Source organism: Hyperolius riggenbachi, chromosome 5 (assembly GCF_040937935.1).
Source record: "Hyperolius riggenbachi isolate aHypRig1 chromosome 5, aHypRig1.pri, whole genome shotgun sequence".
NCBI lineage: Eukaryota > Metazoa > Chordata > Amphibia > Anura > Hyperoliidae > Hyperolius > Hyperolius riggenbachi.
Genome location: NC_090650.1, coordinates 203,830,769 through 203,851,848, shown reverse-complemented (window position 1 = coordinate 203,851,848; position 21,080 = coordinate 203,830,769). Strand labels below are relative to the sequence as shown.

Sequence of the window (21,080 nt, the reverse complement as noted above, 5' to 3'; positions counted from 1 at the left end):
GCTACACCCAGCTATGAGCTTGCAGAGAGTCTCAGCGACTTCTACTGCAGATTTGAGAACCAGCCAACACCTGCAGGACTCCCACAGTCGCCTGCACAATCCTCTGACATTGACGCCCTGGGCCCAAACTCGCCCCCACCGTCAGTGGGTGAGGCGGAGGTTCTGAAACACTTGCTAAGACTAAATGCTAGGAAAGCCTCTGGCCCGGACGGAGTGTCACTAGCCTGCCTGAAAACTTGCGCTCGTCAGCTTGCTCCCACCCGCTCTTCCATCTTCATGAGGTCCCTCCGTGGAGGCAAAGTACCCGCGTGTTTCAAGAGGTCCACCATTATCCCTGTCCCCAAAAAGCAGGGAATCCTCGACCTTAACAACTTCAGGCCCGTGGCACTTTCATCCGTGATCATGAAAGCTTTTGAAAGCATGGTGCTCCCCCTCCTTAAAGAGAACCCGAGGTGGGTTTGAAGAATATTATTTGCATACAGAGGCTGGATCTGCCTATACAGCCCAGCCTCTGTTGCTATCCCAAACCCCCCTAAGGTCACCCTGCACTCTGCAAACCCTCATAAATCACAGCCACGCTGCTGACAAACAGCTTGTCAGAGCTGGCTGTGTTTATCTCTATAGTGTCAGTCTGCTGCTCTCCCCGCCTCCTGCAGAACTCCAGTCCCCGCCTGCATCCCTTCCCTCCCTGCTGATTGGAGGGAAGGGACGGGGGCAGGGACCGGAGCTATTCAGGAGGCGGGGGAGCAGCTGAGACTGACACTACAGATGTAAACACAGCATCACAGCCCGGCTGTGATTTATGAGGGATTGCAGAGTGCAGGGGGACCTTAGTGGGGTTTGGGATAGCAACAGAGGCTGGGCTATATAGGCAGATCCAGCCTCTGTATGCAGATAACATTCTTTAAACACACCTCGGGTTCTCTTTAAGCACTCCACAGAGGGACTGCTAGACCCACACCAGTTCGCGCACAGAGCGAACAGGTCCACTGACGATGCCATTAACATCTGCTTGGAGCTCATCTATGATCACCTGGACAGACCAGACTCCTACGCCAGGATCCTCCTACTGGACTTCAGCTCAGCATTCAATACCATCAGCCCCAGAATACTGCAAGACAATCTTGCCGCGATAGGAGTCCACCCCACCCTACGACTGTGGATCACGGACTTCCTCTCCAACAGGTCCCAGGTTGTTAGGCTGGGCACTATCTCACAACCTAGGATCACCAACACAGGAGCCCCACAAGGCTGCGTCCTGTCGCCGTTTCTGTTCTCTCTATATACGAACAACTGCAAATCCACGTCAGACTCTGTAAAAGTAATCAAATTCGCTGACGACATGACCATTGTCGGTCTCATCACAAATAACAGGTCGAAGGTGTCTGTCACTGGTGCAGAGAGAACGGATTGGTCCTAAACACAGCGAAAACCGTGGAGAGGATTGTTGATTTCAGGAGACGCGCCTCCACCCCGCCTCCAATCTACAGCGATGGCAAGGAGGTGGAAAGGGTCCCCAGCGTCCGCCTTCTGGGCACAACCATCTCCAACGACCTGAGGTGGAAGGCCAACACTGCCTCCACACAGAGGAAAGCCCAACAGCGACTGTTCTTTCTCCGCCAACTAAAAAAGTTTGGTATGGCCCAAAAACTTCTGACAAACTTCTACTCCGCTACAATAGAATCTGTCCTATACTCTTCCATCCTGGTTTGGTACACCAGCTCCTCTGCCAGCGACAGACTCAAACTGCAGAGGGTCATCAGATCAGCGGAGAGGATCATCGGGGGATCCCTTCCCTCACTGGACCTCCTTTACCACTCCAGGATGTACTCCAGAGCATTAAAGATCACCAGCGATCCCTCACACCCAGGCCACCGCTTCTTTAGTCAGCTCCCCTCGAACCGGAGGCTCCGGTTCCGGTCCATCTTCACCAAGACCTCAAGGCATAAAAACAGTTTCTTTCCCTCGGCTGTCAACCTTCTGAACTCTCTCCACGTAACTGTCCATCCCCACACCACAACACCATGTCTGCACTGAGGCACTCTGCACGTGGATAGACGGCGCCCTAGCTCAAGCTAACTTTTGGGGTGTTTTTTTTGGGTGTTTTTCTGTGTTGTAACTATGTTATGTTCCTTTCTGACTGTTTGACTTATCCTGTATCTGTATCTATATCCTGTATCAGTACCCTGTACGTGCCAAGACCAATTCCAGGCACGACCCAATCGTGCTTGGCGATAATAAAGATTCTGAAAGCCTCTGGTGGATCCCTCTAAAGTATCTGTATTTGTTTAATCCGCCTCGGGTTCTCTTATGCTGGGAATACACAGTTCGATTTTGCCACTCAATTCTCCCGCTCGATCGTTTCGCTGCGCGATTACGCAGTAAATTCTCTTATCCTTGTTTTTCTTATCTTTTTCCATTCACGTCAATCCAAAATCAAGCGTGAACCGATCGTGCGGGAAATTGGACATGGCGGAAATTATCAAGCCATCTTAATGGCTCAAAATCGAGCCGTGTATTCCCAGCATTATGCAAGGTACACAACATACAATTTTCTATTAAATTTACCTGCCAGATAGATAATTTCCAACATGTTGGAAATTTTCTATCTAACCATCTATCCGCCTAGTAATTAGGCATTGTTCTACTCTGCAGGAGATAACCAGAAGACAATGCACCAGAGATAAGGACTAGTCTCTACCAGTACTTTATAGAAAATAATCTAACAGAAAATCTAACAGAAAATTGTATGGCTTGTACTAGGCATAAACATGCTAAGCACAAGCTCTCTGTATGCACTGCACAGCTGTAGTGAGACCTTAATGTTGGGCATACACGAGCCGATCCGGCGGCTCGATTAGCCGCCGGATCGACTCCCACCACGTCCCCGCATGTGCCCTGATTGATTCCCGCTCGTCCCCGCCGGCGCTTCTCATCTTCCACTGGATTCGCTGCTATTGTCCGCCCGCGGGTATCGAGCGCGGAATCGATCCCCGCGGTGATCGGACACGTCAGATATTATCAATCGAGCCATCAGGCTCGATTGATAAGCCTCCCTTGACGCCGAGTATGCCCAGCATAAGCCCCATCTACACGATACGATTGTTTGTGCGATTCAATTGCGATTCTACTTACGATCCGATCAAATCAGACATGTTCGATCGGGATTCATTTCAATTCGATTTGCCATTGTTTTGCAATGGCAAATCGAATTGAATCAAATAGAATCCCAATCGGACATGTCGGATTTAATCGGATCGTAAATAGAATCGAAATCGAATCGCACAAAGACTCGCATCGTGTAGATTGGGCTTTAGATAAGATAACCAAAATGGTCAGTAATACTGGGCATACACGGCGTCGAGGGAGTTGGGTGTCGATCCGTTGGCTAATCGACTCGTGTATGCCCAGCATAAGACTGCATTCTATCTCGCTAAGAAGCACATTTGGTTGTACTGCATAAAGTAATAGTATTTGGCCTTCTACCCTGCTCAACATATTTGAATGAAGGCCATCAATTTGAATGGGAAAAATGTATAAAAACCAGATACTTCCCTAAGGAGAGGGAAGGCTCTGGATCCTATGGAGCTTTCCCGTTCCTCTCACAGATCCCTTGTTCCAGTGCTGGCTCCCCATAGCATAATACAACCAAATTGGTCAAATACTGCTTTCTGCCGCTTAATGGGAGTTTCGGAAGTCTTTGGGAGTCTGAGTGCTCCAGAAGACGGGCAGATCTGTACTGTGCCTGCGCGACCACGCTCTCTCGTGCACTCATGCAGGTGCAGTTTGGAGCCGCATGACTTCCAAAGTCCCACGCAGTGGAGGATTCAAACAGGGCAGCTGCTGCTGCAACAAGGGGACCTAGAGAGGAGCGGGAAGACTCTACAGGACCCACATAACCAAAATCATGGGTCACAGGTCCTTCAAGGTATAACAAGATCTTTATTAAATACACACACATCTAATAACATGCCTCCCCATTATTCTAGGATAATTGAAAAGTAGCTATATCTACAAAATATGTGAAAAACCTGCGACTCAGGCACATTAGAATAGCCGTAATGCTGACTAAATAATAAAGAGCAAGGCAATGTTAAATTAATTAACCGACATATTATGAAGAAATAACATCAGTACATCACATGCATCCAGGCATTAAATTCATCTATACACCTGTGCTAATGATCGTTAAAATCAGGGCCCCCATCTATGTAACGTAATACTAACTGTCCATAGTCCGCAAGGTATATAGATCAAACAGGAGTTCCCAATGCTGCGAAGATATCGCTTTCTAGACGTAAGCATTAAGGTGGCCATTAACGGTCCAACTTCTAGTGAAAAATTATTTGAGCGAACAGAAATTCTGTTCAAATTGGATGTAAATAATCTCAGTTGATGGGCACAATAGATTATGAACAATTGGATTTTCGTCAAACCAAAATTTGGATTTTCTTGACGGTTGTGAAAGATAGGAAGCAAAGTTTGATTCGTTAATGGTGTAGTGAACGATTTCACTTCCAATCAGAATTATCTGATCGCTTGATTTTTCACTAAAAATTTGATCATTCGTGGCCACCTTAAGCAAGAGCCGATGAGCAAATCTGAAGTTATAGGTGGGTCTCACTCAAAGGACAGTGCAAATCACCAGTCCATGAAATAAAGGCTGCACCTTCGGTTGATGTCCACCTCAGAATCCTGCCACGCAAGGTCCCGCACACAGGCCCTGGTCAGGGTGTGACTCGCCTGCATGGACGCCAAGATCCCACAGCGGTAAGGACACTAGAACGAGGCTCTGATGCACGTGGGGTCAGAAACGCGTGAGACGCCAAAGCAAAGCACCAGTAACGTTGGCTCTGCCAACCTATATCCCCATTGGATGCTGCGTCAGGGTGTGGCTAGAGGACGTCACAGTGCTCCTTTGCAAGGAAACAATGTCCCACGAAGGCTGCTAAATTCAATACATACAACGATTCTGGGCAAAATACATAATGCTTGTCTGCTCAGCCAGGTGTGATACAGTTCAATCCATATGAAGCCATAATCCATTAGAAGTCAATTTCTAATATACTGTACATATCCTTTATCAAATTTAATACCTTAAAGTTTGTTCTTCCACCATCTTAAAAGGGACAGGAAATTAACACAGTTCATGCTGGGCAGAAAAATGATTTGCTCACTAGAACAGGTTCATTCACTGCGGATCCACTTATACCAGGCCTGTCTAAATTAAACTAGTATTAATTTGATCATACAGTTATCCACCTATCAGTCCAGAATAAAACAGGAAGCAGAGAGGCATATTAATCCAGACCATAAGATGTTCTTATTGAACAATAGAGCAAGGCTAAACAAATACACAAAGGAAAAAACAGAGGGAAGGGAAAAAGGAACGGGGGGGAAAAAGAGCAGGCGTAAATACTACAGAAAACAACTAGACACATCACCACAGGTAAACTAATTGCACCTCTTATAGCTAAGAAATGTCTAATTCAGCATTGAGGCCAGAAGGGAGGGACCGTGCCCAATTTAAAAATCCACCTTGCCTCTTAACAGTAGAGAACTTCATTAAAGTCACCCCTTCTGCCAGAAAGATTCAATCTATAGATCCTCTTTACAGAAGTGCCTTTTAGGCTATTGCTGTGACATTCTCTGTAGTAATGTAGTAAATGACCCCAAAAGCTTTCCCCCATTATTTTGTTCAGATGCTCAAGCACGTGATCCTTTAGCGCCCTTTTTGTCTTGCTGACGTATTTTAGTTTGCAAGGATACTGAATCATATAAATAACACGGGTCTTGTCACAATTAACCACAGCCTTCAGTGTCGTTTCACCTTATACATCCGAGCAACTTTCACCTCCCATTCATTCGCCAATAACTTTATCACTACTTATCAAAATGAATTGATCTATATCCTGTTTTTTCCGCCACCAATTAAGGTGGCCATACACTGGTCGATTTGCCACCAGATTCGACCAACAGACAGATCCCTATCTGATCGAATCTGATCAGAGAGGGATCGTATGGCTACCTTTACTGCAAACAGATTGTGAACAGATTTCAGCCTGAAACCGTTCACAATCTGTCGTGGTGGTGGTGCTGCCGCCGCTTCCCCCCATCCCGCATACATTACCTGCTCCGCCGGCGCGACTCCCGGGTCTCCGCTCTTCTTCTCCGTCTCCGCTCTGATCTCCAGGTCCAGCATGCTTTACTTCTTCCTGTCTGGGGGAAGTTTAAACACTAGAGCGCCCTCTACTGTTTAAACTTCCTGCCGGGACAGGAAGAAGGGAAGCATGCCGGAGACCAGAGCGGAGACGGAGAAGAAGAGCGGAGACCCGGGAGTAGCGCCGGCGGAGCAGGTAATGTATGCGGCTCTATTGCATCGGTCGTCGGGCACTCGAACGCCGCTAGCGATGCGCTCTTTACCCACGGGCGATCGACTGTTATTTTCCGCACAACGGGATCGGACGGATTGGATCGAAATTCGGCGTGTAGCGTGAACGATTGGCAGCAGATTCGGTCCCAGTGATCGAATCTGCTGTCGAAACGGGCGCAAATCGGGCCAGTGTATGGCCAGCTTTAGGCTTTTCTTTGGGTGGTACATTTTGCTAAGAATTATTTTTTTTTCTAAATGCATTTTAACGGGAATATTAAGGAAAAAAAAAATGAAATTCATTCTCTCAGTTTTCAGCCATTATAGCTTTAAAATAATACATGCTACATTATTAAAACCCACTTATTTTATTTGCCCATATGCTCCGGTTATTACAACATTTACATTATGTCCCTTTAACAATGTATGGCTTTAATATTTTATTTGGAAATAAAGGTGCATTTTTTCAATTTGCGTCCATCACCATTTACAAACTTAGAATTTAAAAAAAATATAGTAATATACTCTCTTGACATGCATATTAAAAAAAAGTTCAGACCCTTAGGGAAATGCCATTTTTTTTTTTTTTTTTTTTTTTAATTAAAAATTTCATTTGGGGAGGTAAACAGATCATTTTAAATGTAATTGATTGTGTATATTTCTTAAGAAAATGTATGTAGATGTACTTTTACTACTTGGCCACAAGATGGCCACAGTTATTTTGTGTTTCATCCTGTAAGCGAGAGCTCTGAAGGGATGACGTGAAACTTAGAAAAATCGTGGCTTTTCAGAGAAGCCGTCGGTTTTTCATACGGAGACATAGATCAATGAATGGGAACTGTGCTGCCATTCATTGATCTCTGGGCTAACGGAAGGCAGCGGGAGTGCGCGCGATCGTGCGCCCAGGAACAGCTGCAGCAGGGCAGGCTATCTGGACGGATATATCCATCCAGATAGACCTAAGTGGTTAATAAATGTCCTATTTGTGAACTCAGTGTCCTCAGCAGTATAATCGCACAATTTGCATTACAAACATCTGAACATACCAGTTGGGACCATACGTTCCAACCAGGTGGGAGGCCTTGTCTCCAATTCACTGTGGACCAATTGGTCCCTCAAATTAGGAGCTCTTCTTGCAGTTATCAACGGTCGAGGGCCCACAATATTTGCAATCTCCCTACTGGAAGTTAGGATGGGCCAGAACTTAGTCAACTAATCATAGACCATCCCAACTGGCTCCAAAGCCGGTTACGAGCCGTATATGTCCCCCTCCCGGCATCCACCCAGGGGTCATCAATTCCTGCCGATTCAAGTTAAATGCCCTCTATTTCCGGCGGTGGGCTTGGGAGACAACGTAGTGACCACTTAACTTCCATCTATTTTCAATAAGATCCAAAAATGAGATCTCAGAGCCAAAAAGTATAGGCAAGTTTAATATTCTTTGCATTTTTATTCAGTTTGGACACAAATCAATCAAGCTCCTCCACCGTCCCACTCCACGCCACTAGCACATCAATATATCTAAACCTATAGGACCCACAGCCTTCCCTCTCCTTAGAGAAGTATGCAGCTGATTTTTTTTTGTCAACTTCCCATTGACTTTAAAGAGTAACAGAGATGATAAAAATGAAAGATTTGATACTTACCCAGGGCTTCCTCCAGCCCCATAAGCACGTCTGAGTCTCCCGCCGTCCTCCTGCGGTCTGACGTTCAGCCCCGGTATCAGCTCAGTCACGTCCAGTCCGGGTAAACTACGCATGTATGGACCTCCCCCCCCCCCATGAGCAAACGCAGACTGGATGCAACTGAGCTGTTACCGGGGCTGATCGCAGCTGAACGGCAGACAGTGGGTAGGACGACGTGGGACTTAGATGAGCTTATGGGGCTGGAGGAAGCCCCGGGTAAGCAGGGCTGTGGAGTCGGAGTCGTGCAATTTTGGGTGCCTGGAGTCGGAGTCGGGAAAAAATGCACCGACTCGGACTCCTAATGAATTTGTAACTGTAATTAAAATAGAAAATATGATAAAATGTTCTATTTCTCGGATAGTCATTAAAAATAATGTATATATACAGTAATAGCTGTGTTTAGTCCACAAAAATGAAATAAACCAATCAAAATTAGTTACTTGTGCTGCTTCAATAAAGCAGTCCCCGTATTTTTAAGGTCAGATATACATATCTGATTGTGACTGTATATATGATGTGTACACAGGAATCTCTTATATATACTAAATAACATCTATGCTGTAAGAATAAAGCTTGATGTGTAGCTGTGTCACTAATAGAGATGGTCAACGAGATGGAAATAATTCTGCATTGATGCTGATTTATGCAAATGTATGCACTCCCTTTGCTGATGAAATCAAATAATGTGATATGTTATTAAAATTTGGTTTGGTGACTACAAATTAAAGGGTAACTGAGACGGATGAAAAGTAAAGTTTTATACATACATGGGGCTTCCTCCAGCCCCCTTCAGGCTAATCAGTCCCTCGCTGTCCTCCACCACCCGGATCTTCTGCTATGAGTCCTGGTAATTCAGCCAGTCAGCGCTGTCCGGCTGCATGCCGCTCCCACAGCCAGGAACATTCTGCACCTGCGCAATAGTGCTGCACAGGTGTAGTATGCTCCTGGCGGCGGAGTGTGTGCATGCGAACTACGCCTGACTGGCTCAAGTACCTGGACTCATAGCAGAAGATCCAGGTGGTGGAGGACAACGAGGGACTGATTATCCTGAAGGCGGCTGGAGGAAGCCCCAGGTATGTATAAAACTTTAATTTCATCTGTCTCAGGTTTACTTTGTTACACAGTAGTACTATACTCTACATACGCACCCCCCTGACAGAGCTGCAGGGAATCCACTGAGAATGCTGTGCACATTGAACACAGAGGTGTTGTCTGTTTACAATCTCCTCATTCCCCTGCAGAGTACCTGCACATCATTCTTACATGTACCCACACTTACATTGCCTAGGGCCTGATAGATGTTCTTTGTTCCGGTTTGTACCTTTTACAAGTACTCTTACCAAAGACTAGTTTTAGTCTAAAGAGAATAAATATAGTAGTCTACATATCCTTCTCACTTCAGTTGTCTTGTAAAATTCCTAAGCGTTGGCAGTTAAGAGACGAATTTCATGTTACATACTTTTAATCAACAAAATTGTAATATGCAAATTAGAGGAGTCGGAGTCGGTGGAATCCTAAACTGAGGAGTCGGTGGATTTTTGGACCGACTCCACAGCCCTGCGGGTAAGTATCAATTCTTTCATTTTTTAGTTCTCTGGGTCACTTTAACAACTGCCACTGAACCAATCTACACTACTGCTTTAAATTATCTTGCAATAATAAGAGCATTTTTTTTTATTTCCCCTTGCAACTCAAAATGGTATACACATTTATACTTCCTGTGACTTTGTAGAAGAACAAGCCAGAGAGGACTATTGGTAAAAAAAAAGGAGGTGAAAAAGCTGATCGTTAGGCAGACACAGGGGCCCATAATGCAATTCACTTTTTCTCTTAAGTTTTCTGCTAGGTGATAATTCTTTATCTTCTCTTTAAAGAGGAACCATAACCAAGGATTTAACTTTATCCCAATCAGTAGCTGATACCCCCTTTCCCATGAAAAAGTTTTTCCTTTTCTCAAACAGATCATCAGGGGGCTCTGTAAAAACCCCTCCAACAATGTGATGTCAGCACCAGATGGTTGACATCACACTGTTGGAGCCTTGTTGCATTGTGGGAAATAACAGCTGTTTCCAACTGCCAAAAAGGCATCATCTCTTTCCACAGACAACACCTGTCAGCAGTAAAAATGTTGCCATGTGAAAAATGTCAGAAAGTGAATATAACTGAGAGGAAAAATTTTACAATGGGCAAACATTGACTAACCCATTTATAAGTAATCATTGTAAAAATGAAGCATTTTGCTATTGAAAAAGTAACAAAAAGTAGTAGAAAATGTACTATCAAAATTATTTTTGTATTTTATTTTATATTTGCTTACTGGGGGTTTAAAAGGCATTTTATGGACAAGGTGTTAAAATATCAACTTGGAGAAAACTAAGGAGAAAAAGTGAATTGCATATGGGCCAGAGTGTGTTGCCTTGATTCAGATGTCAAGCTGTGTTACCACTAGAGCGGAGAATGTAAACAGCTCTTATGTTATAGATAAGGCCCCATTCACACTTAGAAGCGCAAAACGCCAGCGATTTTTGCCGGCGTTTTGCGGGAGGGTTTTTTTCTGCGATTTCACATGGAAAAAAAAAAAATCACTGGACAGTCCAGTGATTTCTCCACGATCGCGTTTAGCGCTTCTATAGCACTGAAACACAATCGCCGGGAAATACCCTGAAAATGGTGCAGGCTACGCGTTTGGTGATTTTGGATGATTGGCGGCGATTAGCGCAACTCGCCCAAGTAAGAATGGGCCCATGGGCTTTTATTGCACTAGCGCTTTAAAAAAGCGCTAGCGTTTAAGCGTTTTGCCGGCGATTTCGGGAAGTGTGAATGGGGCCTAAGAGCCATTCACACTTGACACACTACAACGGATCCGCGAGATCCGTGGCAGTAAGCGGAGCGCACTTCTGTGCACTCCATGATAATCTCAGGCCAGACAGAAGCATGCCTATGGGGAGCACAACTTCTCCGGGCTCCAGCTGCATCACTGAGGACCATCAAAGCAGATATGTTGGCCACACATGATGCGGAAATCAGTGGAAACTGAGCTTACAGCTAAAAAGAGAACCAGATAAGAGACACACTAAACCAATCCACGCATACTTGATGGGAATTTACTGAGGTGACCGTACAGGGCCATCCCCATCTTGCCCAAACATCTAGCATGTGTACAGACGTCCCCCGGGGTTGCTATAAAAATCAAGCACATAATTCAGCTCACAATAAACTACTCTACATGTATGAGGAAGATGCAAATAGAGCAAATGTTAAACATTTGATACATTAATACATATTTAATAGCATACACAGTTAAAAAAATAGAAGCAAATTTATGGAACTGTAATGCTGCTTTTCTAAGCAAATTTACAGCTTTTACCACATTGGTAAGTACCTTGTGCCCCATTGTTTCCATCTGCTGCGTCTTCAATTACTGCATCATCTTCATCATTATCTTCTTCTTCCTCATCTGCCTGTTCCACTGGTATCTCAGGATTTTCCCCAACCACAACATTGTCCTCTGCAGGGTTGACAGGCTGGACAAGAGCAGCATTTTCCACCACAACATTTCCAGCATCCTGCACCTAAATTAATTAAAGCCTCATTAGAAAGCAGTACCAAATCTTTAAAAGTGAGTGAGGAACACAGATATAATGAGTTATACCCATTTTAAAAAACAAGATATACTAATCTACAAAAACACCCAAATTTCCACTTTGTGATCTACAGCTTTAAAGGAGTTATCAGGGATTTTTATAGAAAATAAATGCTACTTACCGGGGGCTTCCTCCAGCCCCAAGCTCCCAGGACCTCCCTCGCCGCAGGCCCTGCCATCAGCCGTTCCCCGGCGATGATGTCAGAGCGACCGGGGACCGGGTCGGAGCTCTGGCGAACGGCTGAAGGCAGAGCTGCGGCGAGGGAGGTCCTGGGAGCTTGGGGCTGGAGGAAGCCCCCGGTAAGTAGCGTTTATTTTCTATAAAAATCCCTGATAACTCCTTTAAAGAGAACCTGAACACAAAATAAAAAGTCAAAATAACCATACACAGGTCATACTTACCTCCCGTGTGCTCTACTCCTCAATCTCTTTCTCCTCTTCTGTGTCCTGCTTGTCCACTGTGATCAATGGAATTCTCATTCCTCCATTTTAAAAATGGCCATTACCCTAAAACAGCTTCCTGGTCAACACACTGTTAAACTGAAATATCACCCACTTGAGCCACAGAGAAACATGGACATTACCTTGCACATTCAGTTGTAACTGACAGCAACTGGTACATTTCAGTTCCGACAAAATATTGTCAGAAGTGGAAGGGATCACTGTAAGAAGCTTCTGAGAGGAACTGACGGTGAGGTTAGTATATAATATTCATTTGCAGCTACATCATGTGTTTATTTTAAATAATTTTACTCCCTTCAGGTTCCCTTAAAGAGACTCCGTAACAAAAATTGCATCCTGTTTTTTATCATCCTACAAGTTCCAAAAGCTATTCTAATGTGTTCTGGCTTACTGCAGCACTTTGTACTATCACAGTCTCTGTAATAAATCAATGTATCTTTCCCTTGTCAGACTTGTCAGCCTGTGTCTGGAAGGCTGCCAAGTTCTTCAGTGTTGTGGTTCTGCTATGCACTCCCCCCTCAGGGGGGAAAGAAACACACAAATGATCTCTTGAGATTCAAAAGGAATGCTGTATACAGCCTGCTTGTGTATGGATGTATTTTCTATGTGTGGACATACTGTACATCAACCTACTTCCTGTTTTGGTGGCCATTTTGTTTGTTTATAAACAAACTTTTTAAAACTGTTTTTAACCACTTTTAATGCGGCGGGGAGCGGCGAAATTGTGACAGAGGGTAATAGGAGATGTCCCTTAACGCACTGGTATGTTTACTTTTGTGCGATTTTAACAATACAGATTCTCTTTAAGTTTTCCCTCTTACCAAACTCAAGAAGTATTCTTTCATTGTATACAGTATACTTAAATTGAACCTGAGATGAAAATAAACTAATGAGATAAATTATTGGATCTATCCTTCTACTCCTAGAAATTAGGTTTTTTTCTTTTTCAGACATCACTCACTTTGCCTTCTGCTGCTTCTGTTCTCTTTAACCAGATCCTCCCCCCCCCCCCCCCCCCCAAAGCGAATTTTGCCCCTCAGAACGGGAAGGTTCTCCACTAGCATGAGTAAATGTTCTGTTTTCAGGTTGCCCCCAATGCAGTGCTTCAGCTTAGGTTTTCGTTCTGCTGGACTCAGCAGTCTGGAAAAATAGCTGCAGCAGGAAATTTTAAGTCCGTTCAACGGATCGTGAGGAACGGATCCATAGGTTAATATTGCATCCATTCCGATCCATTCCCTTCTGATCCAGGAAAGGACCTTTTTTTTAACCACTTAAGTACCAACAGTCTTTGCTCCCTTAAAGGGAACCTTAACCGAGAGGGATATGGAGGTTTCCTTTTACACCATACCAGTTGCTTGTCAGTCCGGCTGATCTCTTTGCCTGCAATAGTGGATGAATCACAAACCTGAAACAAGCATGCAGCTAATCCAGTCTGACTTCAGTCAGAGCACCTGATCTGCATGCTTGTTGAGGTGCTGTGGCTAAAATTATTAGAGACACAGGATCAGCAGGAGAGACAGGCAACTGGAATTTTAAAAGAAAAAAATCCATACTCTTCTCAGTTTAGGTCCCCTTTAAGGACCAGAGACTGCTGGTACAGAAACGGCGGAATCCCGACAGATAACGCCAAATCACCGCACTTATCCGCTGCAACCGCCGCATGTCGGGAACCTGGGCCACCCACACTGCTGTCTATGACGGCAGAGTTCCTGTGAGCCGGTCAGGAGCCGCTTTCATTGGCTCCTGACCCTGCCTATCAATGTAAGCCAATGGGAGCCGCTTACATTGATAGACAGGGTCAGAGGCCAATGAAATTGGCTCCTGACCCACTCACAGGGCTCTGCCGTCATAGAGACAGGCAGAGCCAGTGAGCTTCGGCGAGAGACTAAGATTAAGGGATTAAGGGGCGAGATCGGCGGGAGCGACGGAAACTGCAGATGCGTGCAGCGGCAGCTGATTGAAATCTAGACCCTGCCAGCCAGGTGACCACCAAAACAGGGCGTAGATTTCAATTAGCTTGGTCCTAAAGTATTTAAAAAATTCATAAACTATTGACCTTTTTATTTCTTGAAGTCAGAAGCCCAGTTATTTGCTTAGGAAAGCATTTTATAGCTGTAATTTGTCATCTGTGAAGGACTCTATAGCCTAGATTCCAAATGAAGAAAAACTGTCAGTTGCATAGCTACACTTTCAGGCAGGGAAAAAAGAAAAGGAGCACAGCATAGGTGTTTGTGTTCTTGCCACTGTATATACACGTCTATCAACACGTCACATGTCATTTCAGGTACACTTTAAAGAGAACCCGAGGTGTGTTTAAAGAATGTTATCTGCATACAGAGGCTGGATGTTCCTATACAGCCCAGCCTCTGTTGCAATCCCAAACCCCACTAAGGTCCCCCTGCACTCTGCAATCCCTCATAAATCACAGCCGTGCTGTGAGGCTGTGTTTACATCTGTAGTGTCAGTCTCAGCTGCTCCCCGCCTCCTGCATAGCTCCGGTCAGTGCCCCCGTCCCTTCCCTCCAATCAGCAGGGAGGGAAGGGATGCAGGCGGGGACTGGAGTTCTGCAGGAGGCGGGGAGAGCAGCAGACTGACATTATAGAGATAAACACAGCCAGCTCTGACAAGCTGTTTGTCAGCAGCGTGGCTGTGATTTATGGAGGGATTGCAGAGTGCAGGGGGACCTTAGGGGTGTTTGTGATAGCAACAGAGGCTGGGCTGTATAGGCAGATCCAGCCTCTGTATGCAGATAATATTCTTCAAACCCACCTCGGGTTCTCTTTAAAGTAGACCTGACACAAAAGTGTTGAAAAGCTTTATACATACCCAGGGATTCCTCTAGCCCCCTCCACACAGATCGCTCCCTCGTTGACGTCCTCCGCCCTTCTGGATGGTCCGGTAGATGCCCCGTTATCTTCGGCCAGTCAGGTGTATTGTGCATGCGCGTCCCAGCCACACACACCCCACTCCCGGCACCAGGAGCCTTCTGTGCCTGTGCAGCGGGAGTGCGATGGAGGAGCGCGCTCGGGCGGACTGCCCGAAGATAACGGGGCATCTACCAAAGGATCCAGGAGGCTTTGGACAGAGATGAGGGTGTGATTTGGAGGGTTGAAAGGACTTCCTGAGTGCATGGGGCAATCCTTTAAGCAATTATCTCACAGTTAGGAAACTTTAATAAATACATTCTAAACACAAACTTAACTCACCACATTTTGCTGGACCAAGCCATTAAGGGGTTGTGGTAGATTTTGCTCCAACCACTGAGGAGCTCCACCATGTACAATTTGCTCTCTCAACCAAACAAGGCTTATAAATGCACAGAGTGTGCACGTAACAACAAAGCACCCCTGTAAGCAGTCTGCTAACAAGTTTTCCCTGCAATAGAAAGGAAACAATCAGTTATGCATGAATAAGCAAACATCGTATGATATATCGATATGTACTAGATCAGGGTTTCTCAACATTATTGTGATATGGACCCCTTATGAAAGGCCATGCTTACCAAGTACTACCTGGTATAGGAGATACAGACACAGAGAAGTAGACCAAAAGCACCTCAAAAGCTAGACATCATGCCAAGATCCAAAGAAATTCAGGAACAAATGAGAACAAAAGTAATTGATATCTATAAGTCTGGTAAAGGTTATAAAGCCATTTCTAAAGCTTTGGGACTCCAGCAAACCACAGTGAGAGCCATTATCCACAAATGGCAAAAACATGGAACAGTGATGAACCTTCCCAGGAGTGGCCGGCCGACCAAAATTACCCCAAGAGCGCAGAGAAAACTCATCCGAGAGGCCACAAAAGACCCCAGGACAACATCTAAAGAACTACAGGCCTCACTTGCCTCAATTAAGGTCAGTGTTCACGACTCCACCATAAGAAAGAGACTGGGCAAAAACGGCCTGCATGGCAGATATCCAAGGCGCAAACCACTTAGCAAAAAGAACATTAAGGCTCGTCTCAATTTTGCGAAAAAACATCTCAATGATTGCCAAGACATTTGGGAAAATACCTTGTGGACCGACGAGACAAAAGTTGAACTTTTTGGAAGGTGCGTGTCCCGTTACATCTGGCATAGAAGTAACACAGCATTTCAGCAAAAGAACATCATACCAACAGTAAAATATGGTGGTGGTAGTGTGATGGTCTGGGGTTGTTTTGCTGCTTCAGGACCTGGAAGGCTTGCTGTGATAGATGGAACCATGAATTCTACTATCTACCAAAAAATCCTGAAGGAGAATGTCCGGCCATCTGTTCGTCAACTCAAGCTGAAGCGATCTTGGGTGCAGCAGCAGGACAATGACCCAAAACACACCAGCAAATCCACCTCTGAATGGCTGAAGAAAAACAAAATGAAGACTTTGGAGTGGCCTAGTCAAAGTCCTGACCTGAATCCTATTGAGATGTTGTGGCATGACCTTAAAAAGGCGGTTCATGCTAGAAAACCCTCAAATAAAGCTGAATTACAACAATTCTAAAAAGATGAGTGGGCCAAAATTCCTCCAGAGCGCTGTAAAAGACTTGTTGCAAGTTACCGCAAACGCTTGATTATAGTATTGCTGCCAAGGGTGGCCCAACCAGTTATTAGGTTCAGGGGGCAATTTCTTTTTCACACAGGGCCATGTAGGTTTTTGAGGTTTTTTTTCTCACTAAATAATAAAAACCATCATTTAAAACTGCATTTTGTGTTCAATTATGTTATCTTTGACTAATAGTTAACGGTTTTTGATGAGCAGAAACATTTAAGTGTGACAAACATGCAAAAGAATAAGAAATCAGGAAGAGGGCAAATAGTTTTTCACACCACTGTATATACATCTTATCTAAAGTTTAGATAGTTTACACAGCATATCTAGCTGCATACCGCTTCAATAGTTTATGAGGCTTTATTCCTGTGATACAATGAGAGCGGCCATGTTCTGTTTGTCATTACACAGGTAATCTGCAACTGCATCTCCACCCCTCAGCCTGTGAAAAATTCACTCCCCCCTCCCTTCTGCCTCTGAAATCTCTGGCTAGTAACCTAACCTCCTCCTGCCAAGACTGAGCTCCCATAAGCCCTTGCAACATGGGTCTGAGTGTCTTGGCGTTTTGGAGAAGCTGTGGGCGAGGCTTGCTTAGTTTATAGGGAATTAGAGTATTAAAACAAACAAAAGTATTTGGCTTGAGACATGCCCTATAAACTAGATGTGAGGGGCACAATTATGCAATGAATAAAAACTAATCTCGGATCCACTTTAAGTAACCTTTGATACACATAAATTAATTAACAGCAACACCTTTAACTTATACTCAGGTTTTTTCATATATAATTGATCATTTTCTAAAATTGTAGATAATCTTACTAATGTGAATGTTTGGATGTTTGTTACTCAATCACGCAACAATGGCTGAATGGATTGGAATGAAATAGGGCACACACATAGTACAATACCTGGAATAACATAGGATACTTTTTATCTCCATAACCAAAAATTGGGCAGAGACAAATACAAATTTCACCGGGAAAATTTAAACTGCAGCCATTTTTTTTACATTGTTTATGGCAGGGTTTATAACTGTATATAGGGGCAGGGAAGGAGCATAAATGAATTGTTATTTTCTTATGGTTATTATTAGGCTTGTTACAGGGTAAGGAAATATATATTTACATTTTTTATTGTAATCTTCTTTTTTGCCCAAACATTTTCTTGTCTGGTTAAAGTGCAGCTCAAGCACGACAGTAATTTTACAATAGGATGATTACTGTTGCTCATTGCAACAACAATTATTCCAAGTTAATATGGATTGGGTTTTGGAACATATGTTCCTAATCACCAATCTGTGGACTAACGTAGGGGGCCGAGCATGCATACGGACACACACAGACAGGGACGAGAGTCTACGCCACTGGGAGCTCAGGTGAGGTTTTCAGGGACATAGATACTCATCCCGCAGGAAGAAAAGAGGTTAAAGCTGAAAAGGATAACTGAGGAACAGGTTTTGCCAATTCTAATTTTAGGTATTTGAGAGAGTGATAAATGTATGTGCGTACTTTGATCCACCTGAGAAATACACTTACACTTATTTAAAATTACACAACGACATTTGTAAGAAAGGCCTTGAGAGCTTCAAATAACTGATAATTAGTATCTATACAGACACACATGTTAATTAGTACATTTATATACAGATACACATTTTTGTAAACTTACGTAGACAACATATCTAAGGGCAGAGTCAGTAGTGAGCTCACAGAGCCAGTAAACAAACACTTGTAAATACGACCTGCAAGGAAAGTAATAAACAAAATATAACTATGCAGAATCTCACTTTCTAAAAGGTTTACGATGTAACAGAAAGCCAAATACCGTATATACTCGCAAGCAAGCCGACCCGCATGTAAGCCGACCCCCCCACTTTTACCCCAAAAAACAGGAAAAAATGATTGACCCTCATGTAAGCCGGGGGTAGGAAACGCTGGCCGCGTGATCCCCCCAGTATGTCCCAGTATAGCTAGTATAGTGCTCAGTATAGCTAGTATAGTGCTCATTATAGCTAGTGAAGTGCCCCAGTTTAGCTAGTATAGTGCTCAGTATAGGTAGGTAGTACTCAGTATAGCTAGTAAAATGCCCCAGTATAGCTAGTATAGTGCTCAGTATAGCTAGTATAGTGCTCAGTATAGCTAGTATAGTGCTCAGTATAGCTAGTGAAGTGCCCCAGTTTAGCTAGTATAGTGCTCAGTATAGTTAGTATAGTGCCCCCAGTATAGCTAGTATAGTGCCCCCAGTATAGCTAGTATAGTGCCCCCAGTATAGCTAGTATAGTGCCCCCAGTATAGCTAGTATAGTGCCCCCAGTATAGCTAGTATAGTGCCCCCAGTATAGCTAGTATAGTGCCCCCAGTATAGCTAGTATAGTGCCCCCAGTATAGCTAGTATAGTGCCCCCAGTATAGCTAGTATAGTGCCCCCAGTATAGCTAGTATAGTGCCCCCAGTATAGCTAGTATAGTGCCCCCAGTATAGCTAGTATAGTGCCCCCAGTATAGCTAGTATAGTGCCCCCAGTATAGCTAGTATAGTGCCCCCAGTATAGCTAGTATAGTGCCCCATTATAGCTAGTATAGTGCCCCATTATAGCTAGTATAGTGCCCCATATAGCTAGCATAATGCCCCAGTATGGGTGGGTAGGTGCTGTCCCTCCCCGCTCCCCCTGCGGCCGCCGCTGCTGCTATTACCTCAGGCGGCGCCGCTTCCTCTATCCCCGTCCTCCTCCGGTAGTAACTCATTCACAGCAGCGCGCCTCTCGCTGCTGTGATGACGAGGAAACCATAGAGAGCGGCTTCCTGTAGCGTGATGCCGTTACTATGGGAACCGCTCTCTATGGTTTCCTGCGTCATCACAGCAGCGGGGGGCGCGCTGCTGTGAATGAGTTACCGGAGGAGGACGGGGATAGAGGCAGCGGCGCCGCCTAAGGTAATAGCAGCGGTGGCCGCGGGGGGAGCGGGGAGGGACAGCACCTATGCACCCACCCACCCACACATGACTCGCAAGCAAGCCGACCCCCCAACTTTTGGCCCACTTTTGGGGGGTCAAAAATTCGGCTTGCTTGCGAGTATATACGGTATACAAAATGCAGGTAGTGGTTGTTCCACAGATAGATGTTTACAGGCACTACCCATATCAAAAGCACTGACTAATTTAAAGGATTCACAAGGTGAAATAGTACAGCAATCTTTACTGGCCTGGGGCTTCTTTCAGCCCCTAGAAATCTCTGGGTCCCTCGCCACAGCTTTGGTGCTCCCCAGTGTCCCACTGGCTGCCCGCAAAGCTCGCCGACCCATCGGTGGGTCAGCGCTTCTACGCACGCACAGAGGGCCACACACGAGTGCACCCACCGCATGACGCAGTAAGCACCTGGGTCTATGATGATTTGAAAAAGGACTGTGATGGTCCGAAACACCTGTGCGTCATCTGCCATATTTCCACGCTGCTTTATTATGTTTTTATGATTTTGATACTTTAATAAAGATGGACTTTCTGATGGTGCGGATCTTGAGGAATCGCAGTAAGCACCTGATGACACTGGCTCGATCACGTGCAGCCAGTGGGACAACGGGGAACACCGGAGCTGCGTCAAGGGACCCAGAAGACTTATAGGGGGGCTGGAAGAAGCACCAGGTACGTAAAGATTGCTTTATTATTTCACCTTGGGAGTCCTTTAAGTAGCCTATTTACTTCCCTGAGTAATTTCAATTTCGGTTCCAAATCACAATAGATGAAATCTATGACCTGCCAGGGTGTAAATTCAAGCTAGTCTCGCTGCGTGGTCTTGTCACCCTCAGTGTCCATGCCACTTTGCCATTGCTGCATTCTGATTGCTCTGCTGTCATGCCAGCAGAGCTCTGCGAGTTGGTCAGGAGCCAATGTGAGCCAATCATAGCGATCACAGCTCATTTTAAAAAGGACGTCTCTGGTCCTTAAAGAGACTCTGAAGTCTCTTTTCCTCCCCTTACTTTCTAATATTAGCTTGTGAAAGAGCTAATGCCTAAGTGAAATCGGTGCATCCCCGCGGCAGATGACAGATTTATCACCGAGGATTAGCCCTGCAAAGCTCCCACGCTCGCAGGGCTTCACTTCCTCAATGAGGCAGAGCTTTAGGCTGTAGCTCTGCCATCAATCTCTGCGGATCGCCGCCTCTCAGCCTTCTTTCACTGAGAGGGGCGGAGAGGAGGCGGAGAGGCTGAGCTACAGCTCAAAGCTCAGCCTCTCCAGGAAGAAAAGCCCTACGAGCCAGGGCAGCATGATCTGAGACGTGCAAAGTCGTAGAACTTTGCAGGTCGCTCTCTGTGTAACAAATGACTCCTCTGCCGCGGGGATGCGGCGACAACACCATGTGATGTCATCTCCTTCCACTGACATCACCTGCCAGCAGTAAAA

General features: G+C 45.1%; 1 protein-coding gene across 2 annotated transcripts in view; it reads right to left on the bottom strand.

Moving 5' to 3' along the window:
• The window catches only part of MARCHF6 (membrane associated ring-CH-type finger 6), a 125,493-nt gene that overhangs the window by 62,714 nt on the left and 41,699 nt on the right, over positions 1–21,080 (bottom strand). For both annotated transcript variants that reach the window (XM_068236596.1, XM_068236595.1), the window contains exons 5-7: positions 18,358–18,430; positions 15,367–15,535; positions 11,438–11,627 (exon numbers count right to left, since the gene is read on the bottom strand). In XM_068236596.1, the coding sequence (XP_068092697.1) occupies positions 11,438–11,627; positions 15,367–15,535; positions 18,358–18,430 (432 nt within the window). The remainder of the gene's footprint in view (positions 1–11,437; positions 11,628–15,366; positions 15,536–18,357; positions 18,431–21,080) is intronic.